A 17,403-nucleotide genomic window follows, 5' to 3' on the forward strand; every position below is an offset into this window, starting at 1 on the left:
AAAGCTTCTTTCTACTGATTTCTACACTATTCTCTTACCGCATTCCAATCATACAACAAATCTTTCTGATTCAGCCGAACCGTTGTTGTGGGATTAAACAACAAAGTCTTGCAAACACAAATGAATGGATTTTTTTTCTTTCATTTCAGGGTGAGAGCGTAATAAATAGCTTACCTAATTCTACTGTGTGTTGTGGATTCTAGCTGATCACCCCCTGTTAGCTGATGAAGTTTGGTTCTTTCCAAGTGCTCCATATAATTGTGAATCATCTGTTTAAAACGACAGAGAAACAGCAACAGATATTTAATAACATTTACTTTTACTACAACTGCGTAATTCTTGGCCAACGCAATATAATCTTCCTCTGTAATGCTAAAAATAGTAAAAGCATCCAGAAACGTTAAAGTAGAAGATAAAGAAAAAAGCAAAACTATACAGTGTGTAAAACCACAAACCAGAAGAGAAGCCTATAATAAATAAAAAAAAAAAAAAAAAAAATCGGAGAACTTACTTGTGCATTCAAGCACAGGAAACATCCTAAGGGCACACAAAGTGCATGTGTGATATTACAAATGAGTTTTGAACAGAAGTACCATGTTCAAATCCATTTTGAAGGTTGTTTAAGACCTCGTATGTCCAGCAGATATTAAAATTTATTATGTGACAATACGTTTCACTATGGCCTAATTGCAAAGTACTGCGAAGGTCAGACAATATGCACCTCAAATATTAAACATAACGAATCCACAAACTAAGAATCAGTAGGCAGAAATATGAAGTCAGCATCTCTTTTTTTTCTTCTAACATTCAAATAAATTTCAGCTTTCTGTATTTTCTAGAAGTGAAGTGTGGTTTTAAATTATCTAGACTGACATCTCATAAAAAGGACTGAGTGCCTATGGATTTTTAGCACTCAAGACGAGCTTTGCTTCCTTGCTCTCTTTCTTTTAAGAGAGACAGCCACAGGCCAACATGCTGATTCCTGCAGTCATGACTTATTTAATGAACCCTGATTCCAATCAGCCAAAGGATGATGCTACTCAGCATGTAACTGATCCAGGACATGCATGGGGAGAAGTAACAGATACCGTTGCATCACTGCAAAAGGTTAATTTGGACATACATCTTTGAAATGAAAACTGGAAAACCCTGACGAGAAGCCTACATGACATTTGATATTTTTAGCATTTCGGCACTCACATTCACAGACGAATAGAGCACTCGGAACAAAAAAAAAAAAAAAGAAAGAAAGAAATCATAGGTGTACTGCAGAAGAATTTAGCGTACTTTTTTCCTGAGACATATTCAGGTCATATCTCAAAGGCTTCCTCTAGAAAAAAAATACCTTTCTGTAAAACTGTAATTTCTTCTGCTATTCTAGAAAGAGTATACACACACTTTCAGAACAGTGTTATTAACAGGCATTTCTACAACCAATATTATATAACCTTTTATTTTGGGGGCAGTTGCAAACATTAGGACTGAATTCAGCAGGACCTGGAAACCTACATCTACATGTTACTTTCAAGTCAGGGTTGATGTGTCCAAGGCCAGTAAGCTTGACCTTCGATACTACTAACTTCAGTTAATACCAGCTTCTCCACAAACACTGCTTGCCAGCATTAGCTATATATGAATATATATTCCTAGTCTGAGATTTTTCTGGTAGAGTGAACTGGCTTAAATACTGATTGATGGGTATTCCATAAATCAGTAACTTACATGGTAAATACTGGTTACGTACAGATCCTGGTTTTCCCTGCATTCTACCTGAACTAATTAATATAATTCAGACCAGCAAAAAACCCTATCTTACTATTTTTAGAGAAACATTATATAATATACTTAAATGCTGTCAAAAGCTTACAAAATTTATCCTCCAACAAAATTATATAAATGTAACGTTTTACTAGGACCATCTCATTTGCTTTCTGAATTTTTTTAATGCTTGCTCATACGCAGAAGCAATCAAAAGAATTGAAAGCTCCACCTTCAACTACCCACATTTCTTGTTTTTTCTGTTTCCACCAGGCAAGCAAAATTAGGTGTTCCAATGGCTTCTGTGCATCGTTTTACAAACAAGTTTATTATAATCCAAATTAATTAGGAAATTCCTGGAAAAAAACCCACTGCATTACTTTGAAATGCACATTAGACCATTCTGTATCCTGTTCATGTATTCCCTCATCATGGGAGGGAGATATTACTGAACAGAAGCTGACCTACCTGCCAACATTTCAATTCATAGCACACCAATTGGTTTCTTGAAGCAAAATTTTAAACAGAACATCTGTGGTGCTTTTTAGCTAGTGAACAGAAGCTGAGTAACTAGTACCTTTCCAGGGAACAACACATGGGGAAAAAAAGAGCAGGGTCAGTAAAACCCACACAACTTTCATGTTTTGCAAAGTACATGGTTTAACCTACTTTCTTCCCTCCTCTCCATTTATGCTTTTGTGTACTGAAATGTCTCATCGTATTTATTACCCGCATAGAGGCTAGAGGGCAGGTCAATTTAAAGGACTACATAGCTTAGTATTGTTCTGCAGATGAAAACAATGCTGATGGTAAAATAAGCAAATCTGTAGGTGACATACTTCCGCATAAAGCACATAAGCTATAGGAACACAAAACTAAGATGAAAACCCAAATGTACGCGTCATGGGCACGTGCAGTGCAGCATGGCAATTTAGAATCATAGAATTATATGATTCTATGCGCATGTGCAGTGCAGCATGGCAATTTCTCCACAGATCCAGGCTATACATGCTTGTGATGTCCCAAAAATCAGAAGAACCATGCAAAGTCCACACACTGCCTCGATCCAGAATCCCAAAGATGAAAGTTGACAATACTGGAATATTCCTCACCCTCCCTCCCTACCCATGGGACAGGGGGACTACCCAGCTGATGCTGCAGGGTCATGAGACATAGTACATGGATTTAACTTCTAAAAAATCAGTTAATCAGAAGGTTGAAATAATAAATTAAATACTGTAGCTTATTGGGAAGTTAGCTCACTGTAACTGCTCCTCTACAATAAAATTTTGAAGACTCCCTCCAAAACCACTGGGATTTGAACCAGATGACCTCCAGAGATCTTTTCAATCTAAACTACTCCAAGTCTCAGCATATCCTTGAAGTGCCATCCTGATTAAAAAAAAAAAAAGTCTAATGAATTAACACACTAGAATTCTCAGTGCTCAAAATCTGATCAAAAGTTTTGCTATGTTTTGATATTACTCAGCTATCCAAAGAAAAAAGTTTAATATTACTGACAATTTAAAAATAGACTTAAATGGATTTAATTGCTCTCTACTTGGCACAATTCCTACCAAAGTTACACTAAAGGACAGATGATAAATAAAGGACATCTACTACCCTTCTCTTCAACAAAAGTTGCAGTCAATGTTTAATCATCCATAACCTTTTACTACTGACAGCTCACCTTGCTGCCCCTGAAGTCCACAAATATTTTGAATATGACCAATTGTCCCAAGGAACACATCATAAATACTGACCACTTCAGCATTGTTCTTGTAATTAAATACATTGCTCAATTACCATTAGCTGATGGGATTAAAGTTAAACTCAGATCTTGGAAGAACTACCTTATTTAGTTAACAGCATTTCACAGTTCATGTGTTAGCTCATTTTAGGGCACAACACGTACAAACTGACTGAGCTTTTGAAGACATTACAGCATGAATATGAAAGTCATTCCCTTCGAATGCAAGTGACAACCATGCAATGTCTTTCCATCTCAAACACACACTCAGATTGGTTTCCTCATATGGCACGTGACAAGTTCTACAACTGTAGAAAGTGTTACAGGTTTTTCTACATCTTAAACTTCAGCATTCAGTGAGACAATTAACAGCCTGTCACTAGTTTCTACTCCTACCCTTACAAATACGAGCACTCCCAATGTACACAAGCCTGATACTTTCTTTGTCACAAACAAATGTGTATATACCATGTTGCGGTCATTGTTACCTGCACTTTTTCCTTAACCAGGTTGAGAGCATCTCCTTTATACCTTCCTTTTTCTTTCACTCCTCCTTCCTTTTTGTGTCAATGCTTTTACTCCCCCAGGACAGGTTTTAGTAATTCTTTCACTGTCAGACCAGGCTCAGCACTATAGCCCTCGCTGTTCATCCCGCAGATCCAATCAGGTTTGGCACAAGCGGCTCCTCCCTTTGGGAACGTGCGACCAACTGTGTATATATAGATCTTTCCGTGTCCCACATAATCTAGATTTATTAAGGTAATAGACATTTCTAGAATCTCCTTGATTCATTACAAAAGTCCTAAACACACTTCCATGTAACTACCTTTTACCTGTAAGGATTCGTGGTGAACTTGTCACGTAAGTAAAAGCATCATTCCCACTGGTGAGCTCGATGCATCTTTATCCACATATAAGATGATGTTGCTGGCAGATACAGTAGTATGTAAAGATGCTAAATCGAGGCTTTATGCATCAAGCTGTTAATGCTTAGCATAAGGCTTTAGAAAAACTATTTGCTTGAACAGATATCTAAAGCCTATCTCAAAAACACTGTATGACTGGTACCCAATGCTTAGCCACAATTGTAACTAGACATCTCCACTTAGCTTTCTCTTCCCGCTTCCCTATACAGGGACTTGCTGGGGATATCTGTTTATCCAAATGAACCTGACAAAGTACATTCCCAATGCCAGAGACAGGCTCACTGTTCTGTCACATCGTATCAGCGCAAAGCACTGAGAAACTTCCATGGCCCAATTATGCTTCATTAAACTAAGCCCATATTCTGTGTGTCAGGGAGATATCGAACCATCTTAGCCTTGTGTTTCCCAAAGGATAAAAAGAATCACTTCCTTAAACAGGAAAAAAAAGTTTTATTTTGGAAATCTGTGCAGAGAAGCACCACAGGTGTTAGTCAACTCTCAAGCAGATGCTAAAGTACTGCTTTGCCTCAGTTTCCCAACTGAGTAATGAACGTAAAACAGCCTTCAGCCAAGCCTTTAAAAAGCCAGTGCCATAGTTATGAAGTGTGCCCCACTAATTATGCAGAAAAAGACAGACGCTTTACATCCTACTCAGGGGGGTTTGCCCTGAAAGAGTCACTAGCAGCAGCGCATCATCTCTTTGCCGCAAAGGCAAAAAAGCACCAACAGGTACGCGTAGAAGACAGGACTGCTTTTATACAGGCAACACAAGTAGTCAATTTTCTATTAAACAGAACAGTATTTGAGATAAAAGCTAACCGAGTAACAAAATTCCTTTCTAAGTCTATAGAGCAAAGGTCTGAAGATTTTTGGATTAGACTGCTGTCAACCATTCACCTTTCTAGCCTACTGCCCTTGTATGATTACTTCCTGCATCTGGTCCTTTATAGCCAGGGAAAGATGGAAAAGAGACTTTGCATAGTTAGATTCCAGAAGTTCAAATTCAGGAACTCCAGCATACTGCTTTATTGCTCATCTGTTCTAAAGCTCAGAACAGAGGAAGATCAGCGCAAGATCAAAATAAGCTGCAAGCAGAGGAAAGACAAGGGACCAGAGCATGTTAACTAAGCAGGGGATCACGCCATGGATGTAAGAACAGGTTCAGGATGCATTCATACATTCTGTCCTGACTGAACAGATTATCCTCTTCACTACCTGCCACAAATGCCCGGCTACACTCCACCTTCCAATCTGCCAACTCAACTGCTCAGGTTATCATACCCTAATCCATTTAAAATCAAGCCAGTTAGCTCAAGCATAGACTTACCAGGGGAGGAAGCTTAAGGGGGTATATCCCACTCACACCCATTAGCTCATCTCCCACTCTGCAGAGAGCAGCAAGATAGAGGCTAATTTAACAGAAGGGTGAAGAAGGCTAAAGCCTCTTTCCAGAGCTTTAACAAGCCAAGGCAGCCCTGCTGTCTCTGCAGCTGCAAAGACACCTTGTTGCTAGGGCAGGCTGGTGTCCCGGAGCTGCAATGCAGAGCCCTGTCTCTGGCAGGCTGAGCTCCAAGGAGCACTCCCAGCATTCATCACAACGCACACCGCAGGCGAGGGATTCGGTTCTCCGGTTCGCATCACTGGTGTAACTTCCCGTGGCTTAAGCAGTTTAAGCAGGTCTTGGTCAATTTTGACTGAAACCGTTTAGGTGAAATTCCCATCAGCTGCTGAGCCAGCAAGCTTGCTGGGCAGTGATCTTCAGCAAAGAGGTAGCCGCAGGCAGGTAGGGTTAGTGCTGAAAGAGGAGATGGCTACAGAGCCTCAGTGAAGTCAAAAGTTGGAAAAGACAGACATCCAAGTCTGAAATACTAAGCTGTGAATTAAAGAAGGGGGGTGGGGGTGTTGGGGGGAGGTGGTATGGAGAGAAGCAAATACCGAAAACAGGCAGAAAAAAAAATTGCTAGAAATTAATATTGCAGAAAATGCAGTTAAGTTACATCTTTAACACAAAATCTGTCAAAGTAATCACTGCCAACATCTTAGAGCTAAAAAAAATAAATATCTTTCTAATGGTCTGTTTATTATTTGGTCAATTGAAAGAAAAAAACAATTGCCATTTCAGTAAGTACCAAAGATGGATCACTTGCAAAGACAATGGTGAAGCTGATTCAGAAGGAAAAAGTATTCCTTCCTAGAAAAACATGAAAATACGAAAGATTTCAGAAACAAGTATTGTGATAGAAATACTTAAGACAATAAAATTGGTAATTAAATGCTTAAAGCAGGTTGGATATTTGCCAAAATATCTTGCATTAAAAGGAAAAAGTTACGACGCAGACCTAAACCACTAGAATTTGTTGGGACAAAGGGAAGCAGGAAATCACAAAGGGGATAGGGGAAGATGGGCACTATTATCAGACAGTCCTTCCCAGTCCCCAGGGATTTCAGTCCCTGAGTCTTAAAACAGACACCAGATATCAGCATTAAAATGCTGCCCTCCTGAGACAGTCTATGACTAAAGCGAGGTACATCAGGAAGTTCGCACTTTAAAAGATTCACAATAGTCTCTCTAATTGTGCTCAAAAATGTCTTTGCAAATGAAGATAAGGAGTATCTAGTTAACTTCCTGAGGTTAGTCACACAGTCAGCTCTCAACCTTTTATAAACAACCACGCTACTGGTAGCTATTCTTTGTCCGTAGTTCCCAGCCCAGACCTAAGCTTTTGCAGCCCACAAACCCATTACCCCATCAACTCTCCATGTCCTATCTTTCATACACTGTTGTATTTCAGCAGCTGCCAGTTGGTGGCCTGAGAATTTTGTGTATCCCTAGTAATGTGTACGCACACTCGTCACCTAAAGAGAGGTCATAGTCTACGTAGACGAAAGCAGAAATATCCTAACTTAAAGGTGTTTCTTTTTAGAAGCTACGCAATATGAATTTTTCTTCATCATCCTGATTTCCTTAAGCATTTTGGGTTGTCAGAGTTGGCTAAACAAAGGGTAAGAGGTGAAACATTAAAAATGAAAAAAAAAAAAATACTGAGACTGGGGAAACAAATAAAGAAGGAAGTAAACATGCTGAAAGGAAGGAGTGCAGAACACATGAGAACTGATTTCAGGAGCACAGAGGTATGAACATACCATGTTGCATTACAACTTATTTCTTTATGAAGAAAGAACACAGTCACCTCAGTAATAATAAAGCCCAAGGAAACACCTCTCCCTACACCAAAGAAAGTGAATTTAAGATGCAAAAGCATTAAATAAATAGGAATCAAACCAGCAAAGGCTGTAGTCCATTTTGGAGAAAAACCTATGTAAAAAGATATTCAGAACATTTCATTAGCATTTCATTGAAGTAATGGTGCCCAATACGTTTAGTTATCTTGAACTCTGAAAAACAGGATTCAATAAAAGCCTGTGCCATTTCAATTGTGATAGTACCCATAGGTTCTGAGTAACATAAATCAAAACTCTGCAAGCACACAGTACTCTGAAATACTTCCAGTTCAAAAGGATGTAAAAAACTTAGGTGGGCAGCATTAAGCTTTGTCACTTCTCATTTTACTTAAATTTTCAGTTTTCAACAGATGCAGCATTCTAAAGCAACTATTTAGTAACAAACATGATCTTAAATACATTAGGATTTCAGTAAATATATGAATACTTTTATTTAAGAGCTGCAGAAGTCTTGTCATGCAATACTCAAGAGCTACATGCTGGTTGTGGTTCCAAGCCACTTTCAGCTGTTATCAATATAATGTACTCATCCTAAGATTGCTAAGGAAGTATTAAAGGTAACCAAATCCAGCATCTGTATTTGCTTTCCCTTTCCCCACATGTAGGCTTTTGAACTAGGAACAGTCAGTATTGCACTCCTCTCTTTGTTAGGGATGATCTAAAAACAGCTATCTGACCTTTCAAACAAAGGCAAAGCATTCAGAGTAGAGAACTGTGCTCAATATTGGGGCTCCAGATCAACCAGAATTATTCAGAGAACCTAATGATTTCCTCAGTAAAATAAGTATACTAGTTAGTCAGTAAGCACCCTTGCATGGGGAAGATGACCTGCTACTAAAAATCGAAGCACTGCAAGTCCCTTTATGCTTTAGAACCAACTTTAAAAGTGTGGCTTTTATTTATTTAATTTAACAGAGACAAACTTGTCCCATCTTCATTAGCAAATATTGTTCTCAATAGTTAGCAGTAAGTATGGCAGGGACTTCTTTTAATCATGAATCTCAGTAGGAGGCCAGTTTTTGAAGGTATTTGTTCCTTCAATGGTACAAGTAAAACCAACAGAAAACTGCTGGAAAGAGTACCGAGACTCCAATTTAATTTCTATTTCTTTGAAGTTTGTTAGCGTGAAGAATTGCCTTTGAAATATGAAAAAGCAGATTCCTGTTTTTTAAAACTTCTGAATATCTGACAAAGCTATAAAAAATTGACAAGCATGTAATCAAACTAACATGGAAAAACAGACACTTAATGTGAATGAGAAAAACTACATAGCCACATGAAGCCTGGTTACAACTAACATTAGCAATACAAACATTCAAGCATCAGTGAATAAACCAAAACGTCCAATAATTTTCCCAACTGCTCACAACACAAAGTTTTCCACAGATCTACATTTTTACAGATACCCTGAATTCATCTTGGCATAATGACCTACCTCTGTATGTCTTGAATGAAGTGCATTGTATTCCTTCTTGAGTTCTGCCTCCCTCTCCTCAAGTCTGCTAACTGGAAGAAGAAAAATTTTTAAAAAAGAATTAAAATTAAATTCAGAGTTCTAGTAAATGAGACTGACTTGCCTAGGACTAGGCAACCAGATCACAGATAAGAGTATTCTTAGTAGTGAATAGCAAAGAGCAGGATAAAAAGTTTGTCAGTTCCTGTGTTTTTAAACTCTGACCACTTGAGCTTCCCAGGTACATCAACAGCAGCACAATCTTACAATTTACAGTCCTTGAAAAAAGCCTAAGTAACATTTTCCCTAGCTGATGGCTAGTCCAATGAGAGGGGATTTTTACATTCAAACACTGCTTACTGCTTGCACTAATCCAGATGGTTTCACACGTGCACATGGAAACCATAGGAAGAGGCAGAAGCCACATCATACAGCTAGACTCAATCTTGGATGAGAGCTGTGAGCTCCCGTTAAGGCTCTACATTAGTTTCCTAGAACATAACGACACATAATCTCCAGAGGTGTTTAACTAGGACAAACATAAACAAGGTATTTTTTGAGATAGCTTCAAGTCATATGTTGTGGTACAGAAATTATGACTTCTGCTGGCATTGACTCATATTCTACTGAGTATTAAGGCAATAGACACAAGGAAAGAAAACATTTGAGTATTTCTGTAGGTGTTCAAAGAAATTAAAAATACATCTAGCAGATTTAGTAAAAATTTTGACAGTAAGTTCATATTAAGAGGAGGTGAGCTGGAACAAACTGTGATATCCCTGTGCAATTAATTTGCAGAAAGACTAAACGAATTCAGAACTTTATTCACACAACTTATTTTTTTCATTCAAACAGAAAACATTTTTTGCTGCTTAGATGTGAATTCCATCTTTTTGTTTAGGTATTTTTGAGCACAATATTTATGTGACATAAGCATGTGTTTCAAGTTTTGTAACTGAGCTTCTCTTACTCCACTTGCCATGTTTAAATACCCCTGGGAAGCTTCAAATTTATAGTTACCCATCTCCAGAGACTTGTTGCCAAACACAAATTATCTGAAGACAAATGCCAGCACCATCTCTCTGCCATTTGCATATTCTCATATTGCCAGCTGGGCCTTCTGAAAATTAGTTCTCAATATACCATTACTTTTTGCTCCATATATCTGGGTTTTGGCACAGTATTTTATCGTAAGTATGTTTAAAAAAAAAAAAAAAAAATCTTTGCCAGAATCAAATGCTGGAACCAAAGTACATAATTGTCTACTCACTCAAATCTGTGTAAACATTCTTTGCTCCTAATCTAATCTTGCTTTTATAAGAACATCAAGTTCCTTGACACAGCCTTCTGCAGTCCACCTATAAATATCTGACCAAAAGTATTACCTCAAATTTTATTTTATTTATACCAACGCAAGATTGAACACTTCCATTTCTGCACTGTTATCAAACTAAACAAAAGCTCTTTGGGTCAAATAGCAGTAAGTGATGTACAACTATATAAAATATATTTTACAGCACAATACATACATAAATATGTATTTTTGAGACGCAATGCAGGACAATATCTAATGACTGTAAGATTTGAGTTTATTATTTTCAGGCAACAGATGTTTTAAGCCTCCTCATACATTTAAAGGGAGGCTATACAGAAGCTTGTGGTAAGTGCCTACAGAAGCAAGTGTCAGAATTTATAGTTACAAAGCTTGACATGGCAAACCAAATTTTATCCACTAACTTAGACTGACCGGCATTTTAGTCAGAAGTAATTACAGTTTACAACAGTTGACCATCAGAGACATCCTAGCAGTAACCAGTCGGCAGCTATGAGGCAGAGCTCAGCAGCTTCAGCTGCCCACGCCCCATCCAGCGACGGCTGTGCTCACTTGTGAATACACCATCGCCGGGCTTTCCATTACAGTTCCCAGCATCTCTCCCTTTCCCACAGACCAAGGACCTGGTGGTAACCTTTCCGCTGTGCTAAACCTGCTTTAGGACAGGCAAATAGCCTGGAAATCAGAAAGTGCAAACTGCGTGACTAATTGGCTTCGTGTTTTGTGAAACCAGCTCCCTCCCCTAGAAACAGTGTCCAAGCACCCGGCGAGAGGCGAGCAGTCCTGCGGCAGCTCCGTGCCCATGCTGCATCCTCGTGAAACGCCGCTGCTTCGTGCTGGATGATGAAGTCATGGTTCAAATATGGCCTCACCAGGAACTTGCAAAGAAACTACAGTGATGCACCCCAACGTTGTTCGGTATGCTCATGTCTAGACAGCGTGGCCAACTCTGGCTCCTAGAGATTAATTTTATCCAGTGGATTCTGGGAAAAGTACTCGACACAGTGCATTTAATGACAATTAATGCCACATTAGGTGTTACGAACACCCTTCTTTGTAGCTCTTCATAACCTACCTTCATGAAATCCACAAAACCGTTTCCCACTGTTATAGATATAACAAACACTTTCACAACAGTTGAAGTTCCATAACAAAGCACACCATTTTCTCCTTCTACAGCCCAATTTTAAATAGTTCCTTAAATCAAGTCATAGAAGACAAATGTACATAGATGTGGGTACTGCATAGTCAAGGAGGATATCTCCATTAAATCTGGTAACTATTTTTGTTACACACAAAGATTTAAAAAATGAAGGCCCTAGAAGATGATGTAATTGACATTCAGCATTTCTGGAAGTCACTTCCAGCTGTGTAACACGTTACAGTCCTACAGCTGGAAGTGTCAATTATAAGCAGAGGTACACCAAGTTTATATACCCTCAACAGACACCACATTAGCAGTCCTCAAAACAGGCTTTTCCAATACCAGCAGGACGATACACAACACCAGAAATCTATTCTACCCAAAACATCCCTCGCATCAAGGATACGATCTTGACAAAGCAACCAACTGAACGCACTTTCCAATTAAACACCATGGAAGAGATCAGTTATTCCCCAAGGATCAGAGATCACCATGGACTTGAACACAGAAGATACTCAAACCTAGTGAAGAACAGCCAGAAGGATTTTGAGGAAGACCACCAGACTCTGGCTTCAAAACCTTGCAGACACTTAAGTCACTATTGAAGTAACATTCCCATCAGGAGTAGCAGGAAACTAACAGCAATGAAATAGGAGACAGAAAAAAACGCCTTCCACTGGCACAGAGGAGTACATTTAAAAGCAAATTGTTGCCAGTTCCATTTTACTCCACTAGTACACAAAAGAGTGGAAGTCTGGAACCACCCTGATAACATCCCCCCAAGAGAAATGGAGCTGGGCGCTGGTACTGCCTGACACACGCTGGGTCCACAAAGTGGCAACCAGACACAGTTCCCATCAATTTGACTTTTAAGTAACAACACAAAAAGCTCCTCTGATATTTCAGTCTAAGATTTTTTTTCCACTAAGATCTCAGATTCTTAATGGGTAGATGATAAAATCAGTTTGATAATACACATCCTAAAAGCAAAATATCCATTGTCTCTGTTGTAATATGTCTTTATAAAGCCACTATATCCTTCTTACATTATGGAAGATATTACAGTGCAAGATTATATTGTGTAAGATATTACATGTGCAAAATATAATACACATCAAAAAAGTTTCACTCGTCATGGTTTTAAGTCTACACAGAAAAATTTTAAAGGTCTTCCAGCATCGTAAGTATGGGCATAAAATGCAAATATTCCAGTATTTTTAGGCCAATGAGAAAGCATCCCTCTGGAACAACACCACAAACTCATGCTCAAGGTCCACCTGCAACCTTCTCCAGCACTGTCAATATCCTAACACATTCAATGACCTGAAGTACCAATCCTAATCAAAGCTCTCTCAAATCAAACCAATCAAGCCTAAAAAAGGGAGATTAAATATTATAGCAAACTGGAGAGAAGCCTCTGGAGTTTCTGCCTCCTGACAGCATTACGAAGAATTAGGCAGCAAAGCTGCCCACCCTGCCTGTTCAAAAATCAGAGCTTACCTCCCAAGTATGATGGCTTTTACCAAGTTTGGAACACCCTCCATCTGTATGTTGTCCTCTGCCTCAAACTGCTGATAAGCCTGAGGGGGAGAAAGAGAAACAGACCTGCTAGAACGCCAAATCCAACCAGTACGATGCCTTCAAGAGGCATTACAAGTTCCTGCTACACAAGCCAAGACAGAGATTCAGCTCATTAATGTGCCTTTCCTAGCACTAAGACTATCTGAAGGCTCTCCTTGGACAGCTTTCATCCAGCTCCCTTCTTAGAAGCTGGTCCTATACCAAAGTTAAGATACAGATCAGGCATAATCAATTCCATGATCCAGAAGGGCCTTATGATCTATTAAGTAGTTGCTAACAAGCACACACATCAACCATGGATTAAAACAGGGACTGAAACTATCTAGCAAGTATTTAACCTGAAAGTGGTAAGACCTGGAAATAAGCAGCACAGAAAACTGATTCATAAAACAAGTGATAAATTTGACTCCTTGGCGAGACCGACATCTTCAAGTAGCTCTTACCACTGTGAACTAGAGGTCTAGTTCTCAGTTTAGAAAGTAGGGCACTTTAAATTATGAAGATAATTTAGCTGTCAAGAATGCTCTGTTGATAGCAAATATCAACACATACAGCTGCATGGTCTTATCCCTGACACGTCTGGACTGTTCAAGTATCCACTATGTCTCAGATCCACAAAATCACTGTAATTTATCACCAAAAACCTGACGTAAAACTTAAAAAATCTCCTTAAACATTCTGCTACAACCATTTAATATAAAGACAACCATATGCCAGGAGATACCTCACAAAGGTCGAAATTCAAATGAGCAAGGATATACACACAAGCCAACTTCTAGCCAAAATCAAGTTAAAAATCATTTGGATATAGCACCAACTTCTCATCTAGTCTCTGGCCAAAATAGTGTTTCACTGAGAAAAGTTTTGATTGACTGTTTTGAAAACAGTGGGATGCTTCATTTATACATTCGGCTATTGAAGCAAGTAACTTTTTGAGAAAATCCAACACGAAGTCAGCATGAACACAGAAGCTACAGCAGACTGGATTTATTTTTGAAGCCAGAAAAACAGTAACAACTCAGGAATGTAATATTCTAAAAGACATGTAAAGCCGTTTTCTTCATTGCTGCAACATTTACAGCAACAGAATTATTATAACCACGAAACTCCAGCACCTAAACCACTAGCACAATACTCCCTTAATTTAAAAAAGTACTTGAGCAGTTAATTATATGCCAGTGGATTTCAACCTCCTCTCACCACTTTTGTTCAGGTATATTAATAGACAAGTTTAAAGCAGGCCAATCACTGCTCTAATTTTCTACTCCATTTTATTTTCGCCTCCAGTCTTGTAGCATGACTGGGTGCAATCTCCTGAGCTAACTGCACCCTCTGCTCCATCTAGTGGACTAGTGATTCCCACAACACAACACAAACAGCAGGGACTCTGTCACTTCACTACAGAAGGCAGCCAGGAAAGTAACTGAGAAATGCTTTAGTCAGAAACAAAGCCTTCCTTTTCGGTACACTTGGATGTTACGCTTCTCCTTATAGCAAGATTCTTCAAGTTTAGTAAATGATACCTGAAGCACAGGGTAGGGAAGGGCAGTGGGGAAATCTGCCTTGTAAACAAACCAATGTAGATGAGAAACAGCTGCGCTGAGAAAAAAGTGGCAAACAGTAAGCTCCAAATTGTTAATCAAGAAATACAAGAAGTCAAGCTGTTCTGTTACTTCTTTGTTGGAAATCAGATTAGTTCTGCTGTTTTCAGACTTTGAAAAATATGTAGGAACAATGCAGACCCCCACTGAACAAACCTTAACTTCTCAACTTCTTTCACGGATCGATTGAAAAATTTTCTTGTATTCCTTAGAATAAACACTACAGTTGAGCCATACCTAGAAATAGCATTACTGACAGATGTATTTCATACCAGTTTAGTTATTCACATCATCACGTGCACAGATAATCAACTCACAAGTCAAATCGCTAAACAACGTTAAGCTTCACTGCTGAAAGTTCGTATTAGAGTCTCCCTGTTCACTAGACAGGTCCACGTTAAATTGCTGCTGCAGCTCTATGCAGGTATATCTCAGAGTATTGGATGTCTTCAGATTATACACAAAGAGGTTGTCTACCTGGGTGTACATTACAGTAATGCCGGTATCTGGAGACCTCAGATGAAAATAAAATACCAAATAACTTAACATCTGCAGAAGATTCACAAGAGAACCTGGTCTTGCATTTTCTTTTGAAGCCAGTGAAAGCAATAGTTCTGTTTAGCTTCCAAGGAAATCAAATCTACATGTTTTTAGGTCAACTGCCAAAACGTTTGTCTCATATCCCAAATAAAACCTACAGCAAGCAATAGCAATTGCTGCACTATGTCACCTGACATGGGAAATACAATCACCCCAACAGTTGCGTCACAACATTTGCAGCTCTGAAGACCAAGAGTTGCTTCTTGGTTGGGGTGGTTGCTTTTTTCCGGCCCCCCCCCCCCCCCCCCCCCCCCCCCCAGTTTTCCCCAAATATAATCTAACTTGAGCATAAATTACAAAGCTAAGATTTGATAAACTGAAGTATGGAAATATATCTGTGCCTTGGTTGTCCTGCCAAATGCAATGTGTTACCTTGGTTGTACTTTAGCACTAGGCAGATCCAGAAAAGGAACCAAATCTTGGAACGCCCACAACCTACCACCTCCATCAGAAAGCACTTCAACCATGCAGACATCGTGTTTTTCAGATTCTCTCGTAAATAACTTACTCTGAGAACGACTCCTCCAGAAAGCATACTCTAAAGCTGTTCCATTCCTATAGTAAGTCAATATACACTACAGTCACCTTTTGCTCCAAAAAAATCAATTAACTTACAGCCTGTAATACATAAAAAGAGCTGACATTCCCAAAAAGGGAGGGAAGGAAGAGGAAATAAATTAAACCTCCATAGCCCCCACAGAATTCAGTGGCGCATCACGTGAACCCTGAAAGGCACTTATCCCTTTTGGTAACTGGAGACCGAGCAGTATCCAAAGCAGTATCATGTGCCCTCGTGGAGCACTGCTGGACAAGCGAGCTGCCTGTTGCTCTTACAAATTTTTAACAGCTCTAAGTGCCTAGTTTTCCAGATTCAAGGTTGACATTTGAAACATTCTAATGCCGTGAACCAATCACAAGCAGGGCTAGGGGTCTTACCACAGCAAAGACTTGAAATAATGTGAAAGTCAGATATAGTCAAGCTCTTGTAAGAAATGTTTAAGATTCCATCAAAGATTGGTGTCTGCCTCAGACACATCATTGAAGTGGAAGGGAAGGAGAAGAATTTAAGTGTTAAACTTTTACTTTTTGAAAACCTGGCATTTCCATGCTTGGTGCACCTCCACAATATTCAGAGGTGCCCTCTGCTGTTGAGAAAAAAAAATAATCCATGAAAGTCTAGTCAAGTCATAAAACCAAAAAAAGACATTTGCTCACACTCAGTAAAAGTTTGCTAAAGACAGACAGCAAGAGCTTCTAAAAACTCTGCCTGTACCAACATTGTCCCTAGACAAATCTCCAGGAGCTTTTTACATATTTTAACTTGCTTTAACTTCCACGAGCCACAGGCCCCTGAGAGCACTGGCGCTGTCTTTCCTCCTGCACAAGTAACGCTGACAGCCAACGCACACCAACGCAAGGGCAGAGGCAAACCACGGAAAGTTACAGAGAAAAGCAGCAGTGCAAAATGAGACACGGAGATGGATCACGGGTCAAAGTGCCACACCACTGCAGCACATTCCTGCACTCAAATAGAAGTTGCAAATCCTTACACCTCTGGTCTCCTTTAAGCAGTTGTAAAGTTTACCAAAATATCCCAGGATGCAACATGTTGCACCGTTTTTTGGCAGCAAACTTGATTTAGGCAACCACCACAACCCACCAAAAACCAGGACCAAGTGCTATACATCATGCAAGAGTGGTAACTCAATGTACATCTGCCCCCGCCATTCAGGATTTCATCACCTACTGTGGCTCACAATCCTCCCAGCAGTGCCACCACGTCACACTGTCATCTCTCCCTCTTTCCATTTCCTCCTATGAAAGAGCAGAGTACGGTAGTTGACTCATCCAGGAGGTAGCTGACAGCAACTGTTCAAGTTTGTAATGCAGGGAAAAAAAGTCACTGAACCACAGAAACTTTGTAACTGTTTGACACAAAACAAGCTGCTTATTTCACTTCTTTAATTTCAAACGGCAGATTTATTCCAACCTAGCTGGTTGAGTATGTGGCTGT

General features: G+C 39.3%; 1 protein-coding gene across 12 annotated transcripts in view; it reads right to left on the reverse strand.

Annotated features, from left to right (window-relative positions):
- SPAG9 (sperm associated antigen 9) overlaps positions 1 to 17,403 on the reverse strand; it is a 66,014-nt gene that overhangs the window by 38,239 nt on the left and 10,372 nt on the right. For 10 of the 12 annotated variants that reach the window (XM_041123569.1, XM_030014051.2, XM_030014050.2 and 7 more), the window contains exons 3-4: positions 9,113 to 9,183; positions 175 to 269 (exon numbers count right to left, since the gene is read on the reverse strand). In XM_041123569.1, coding sequence (XP_040979503.1) covers positions 175 to 269; positions 9,113 to 9,183 — 166 coding nt within the window. Of the gene's footprint in view, positions 1 to 174; positions 270 to 3,996; positions 4,016 to 9,112; positions 9,184 to 13,107; positions 13,194 to 17,403 lie in introns of those variants that run through there. The other 2 variants (XM_041123571.1, XM_041123572.1) reach the window with 2 other exon arrangements.

This window comes from Aquila chrysaetos, chromosome 5 (genome assembly GCF_900496995.4).
Source record: "Aquila chrysaetos chrysaetos chromosome 5, bAquChr1.4, whole genome shotgun sequence".
NCBI classification, from domain to species: domain Eukaryota; kingdom Metazoa; phylum Chordata; class Aves; order Accipitriformes; family Accipitridae; genus Aquila; species Aquila chrysaetos.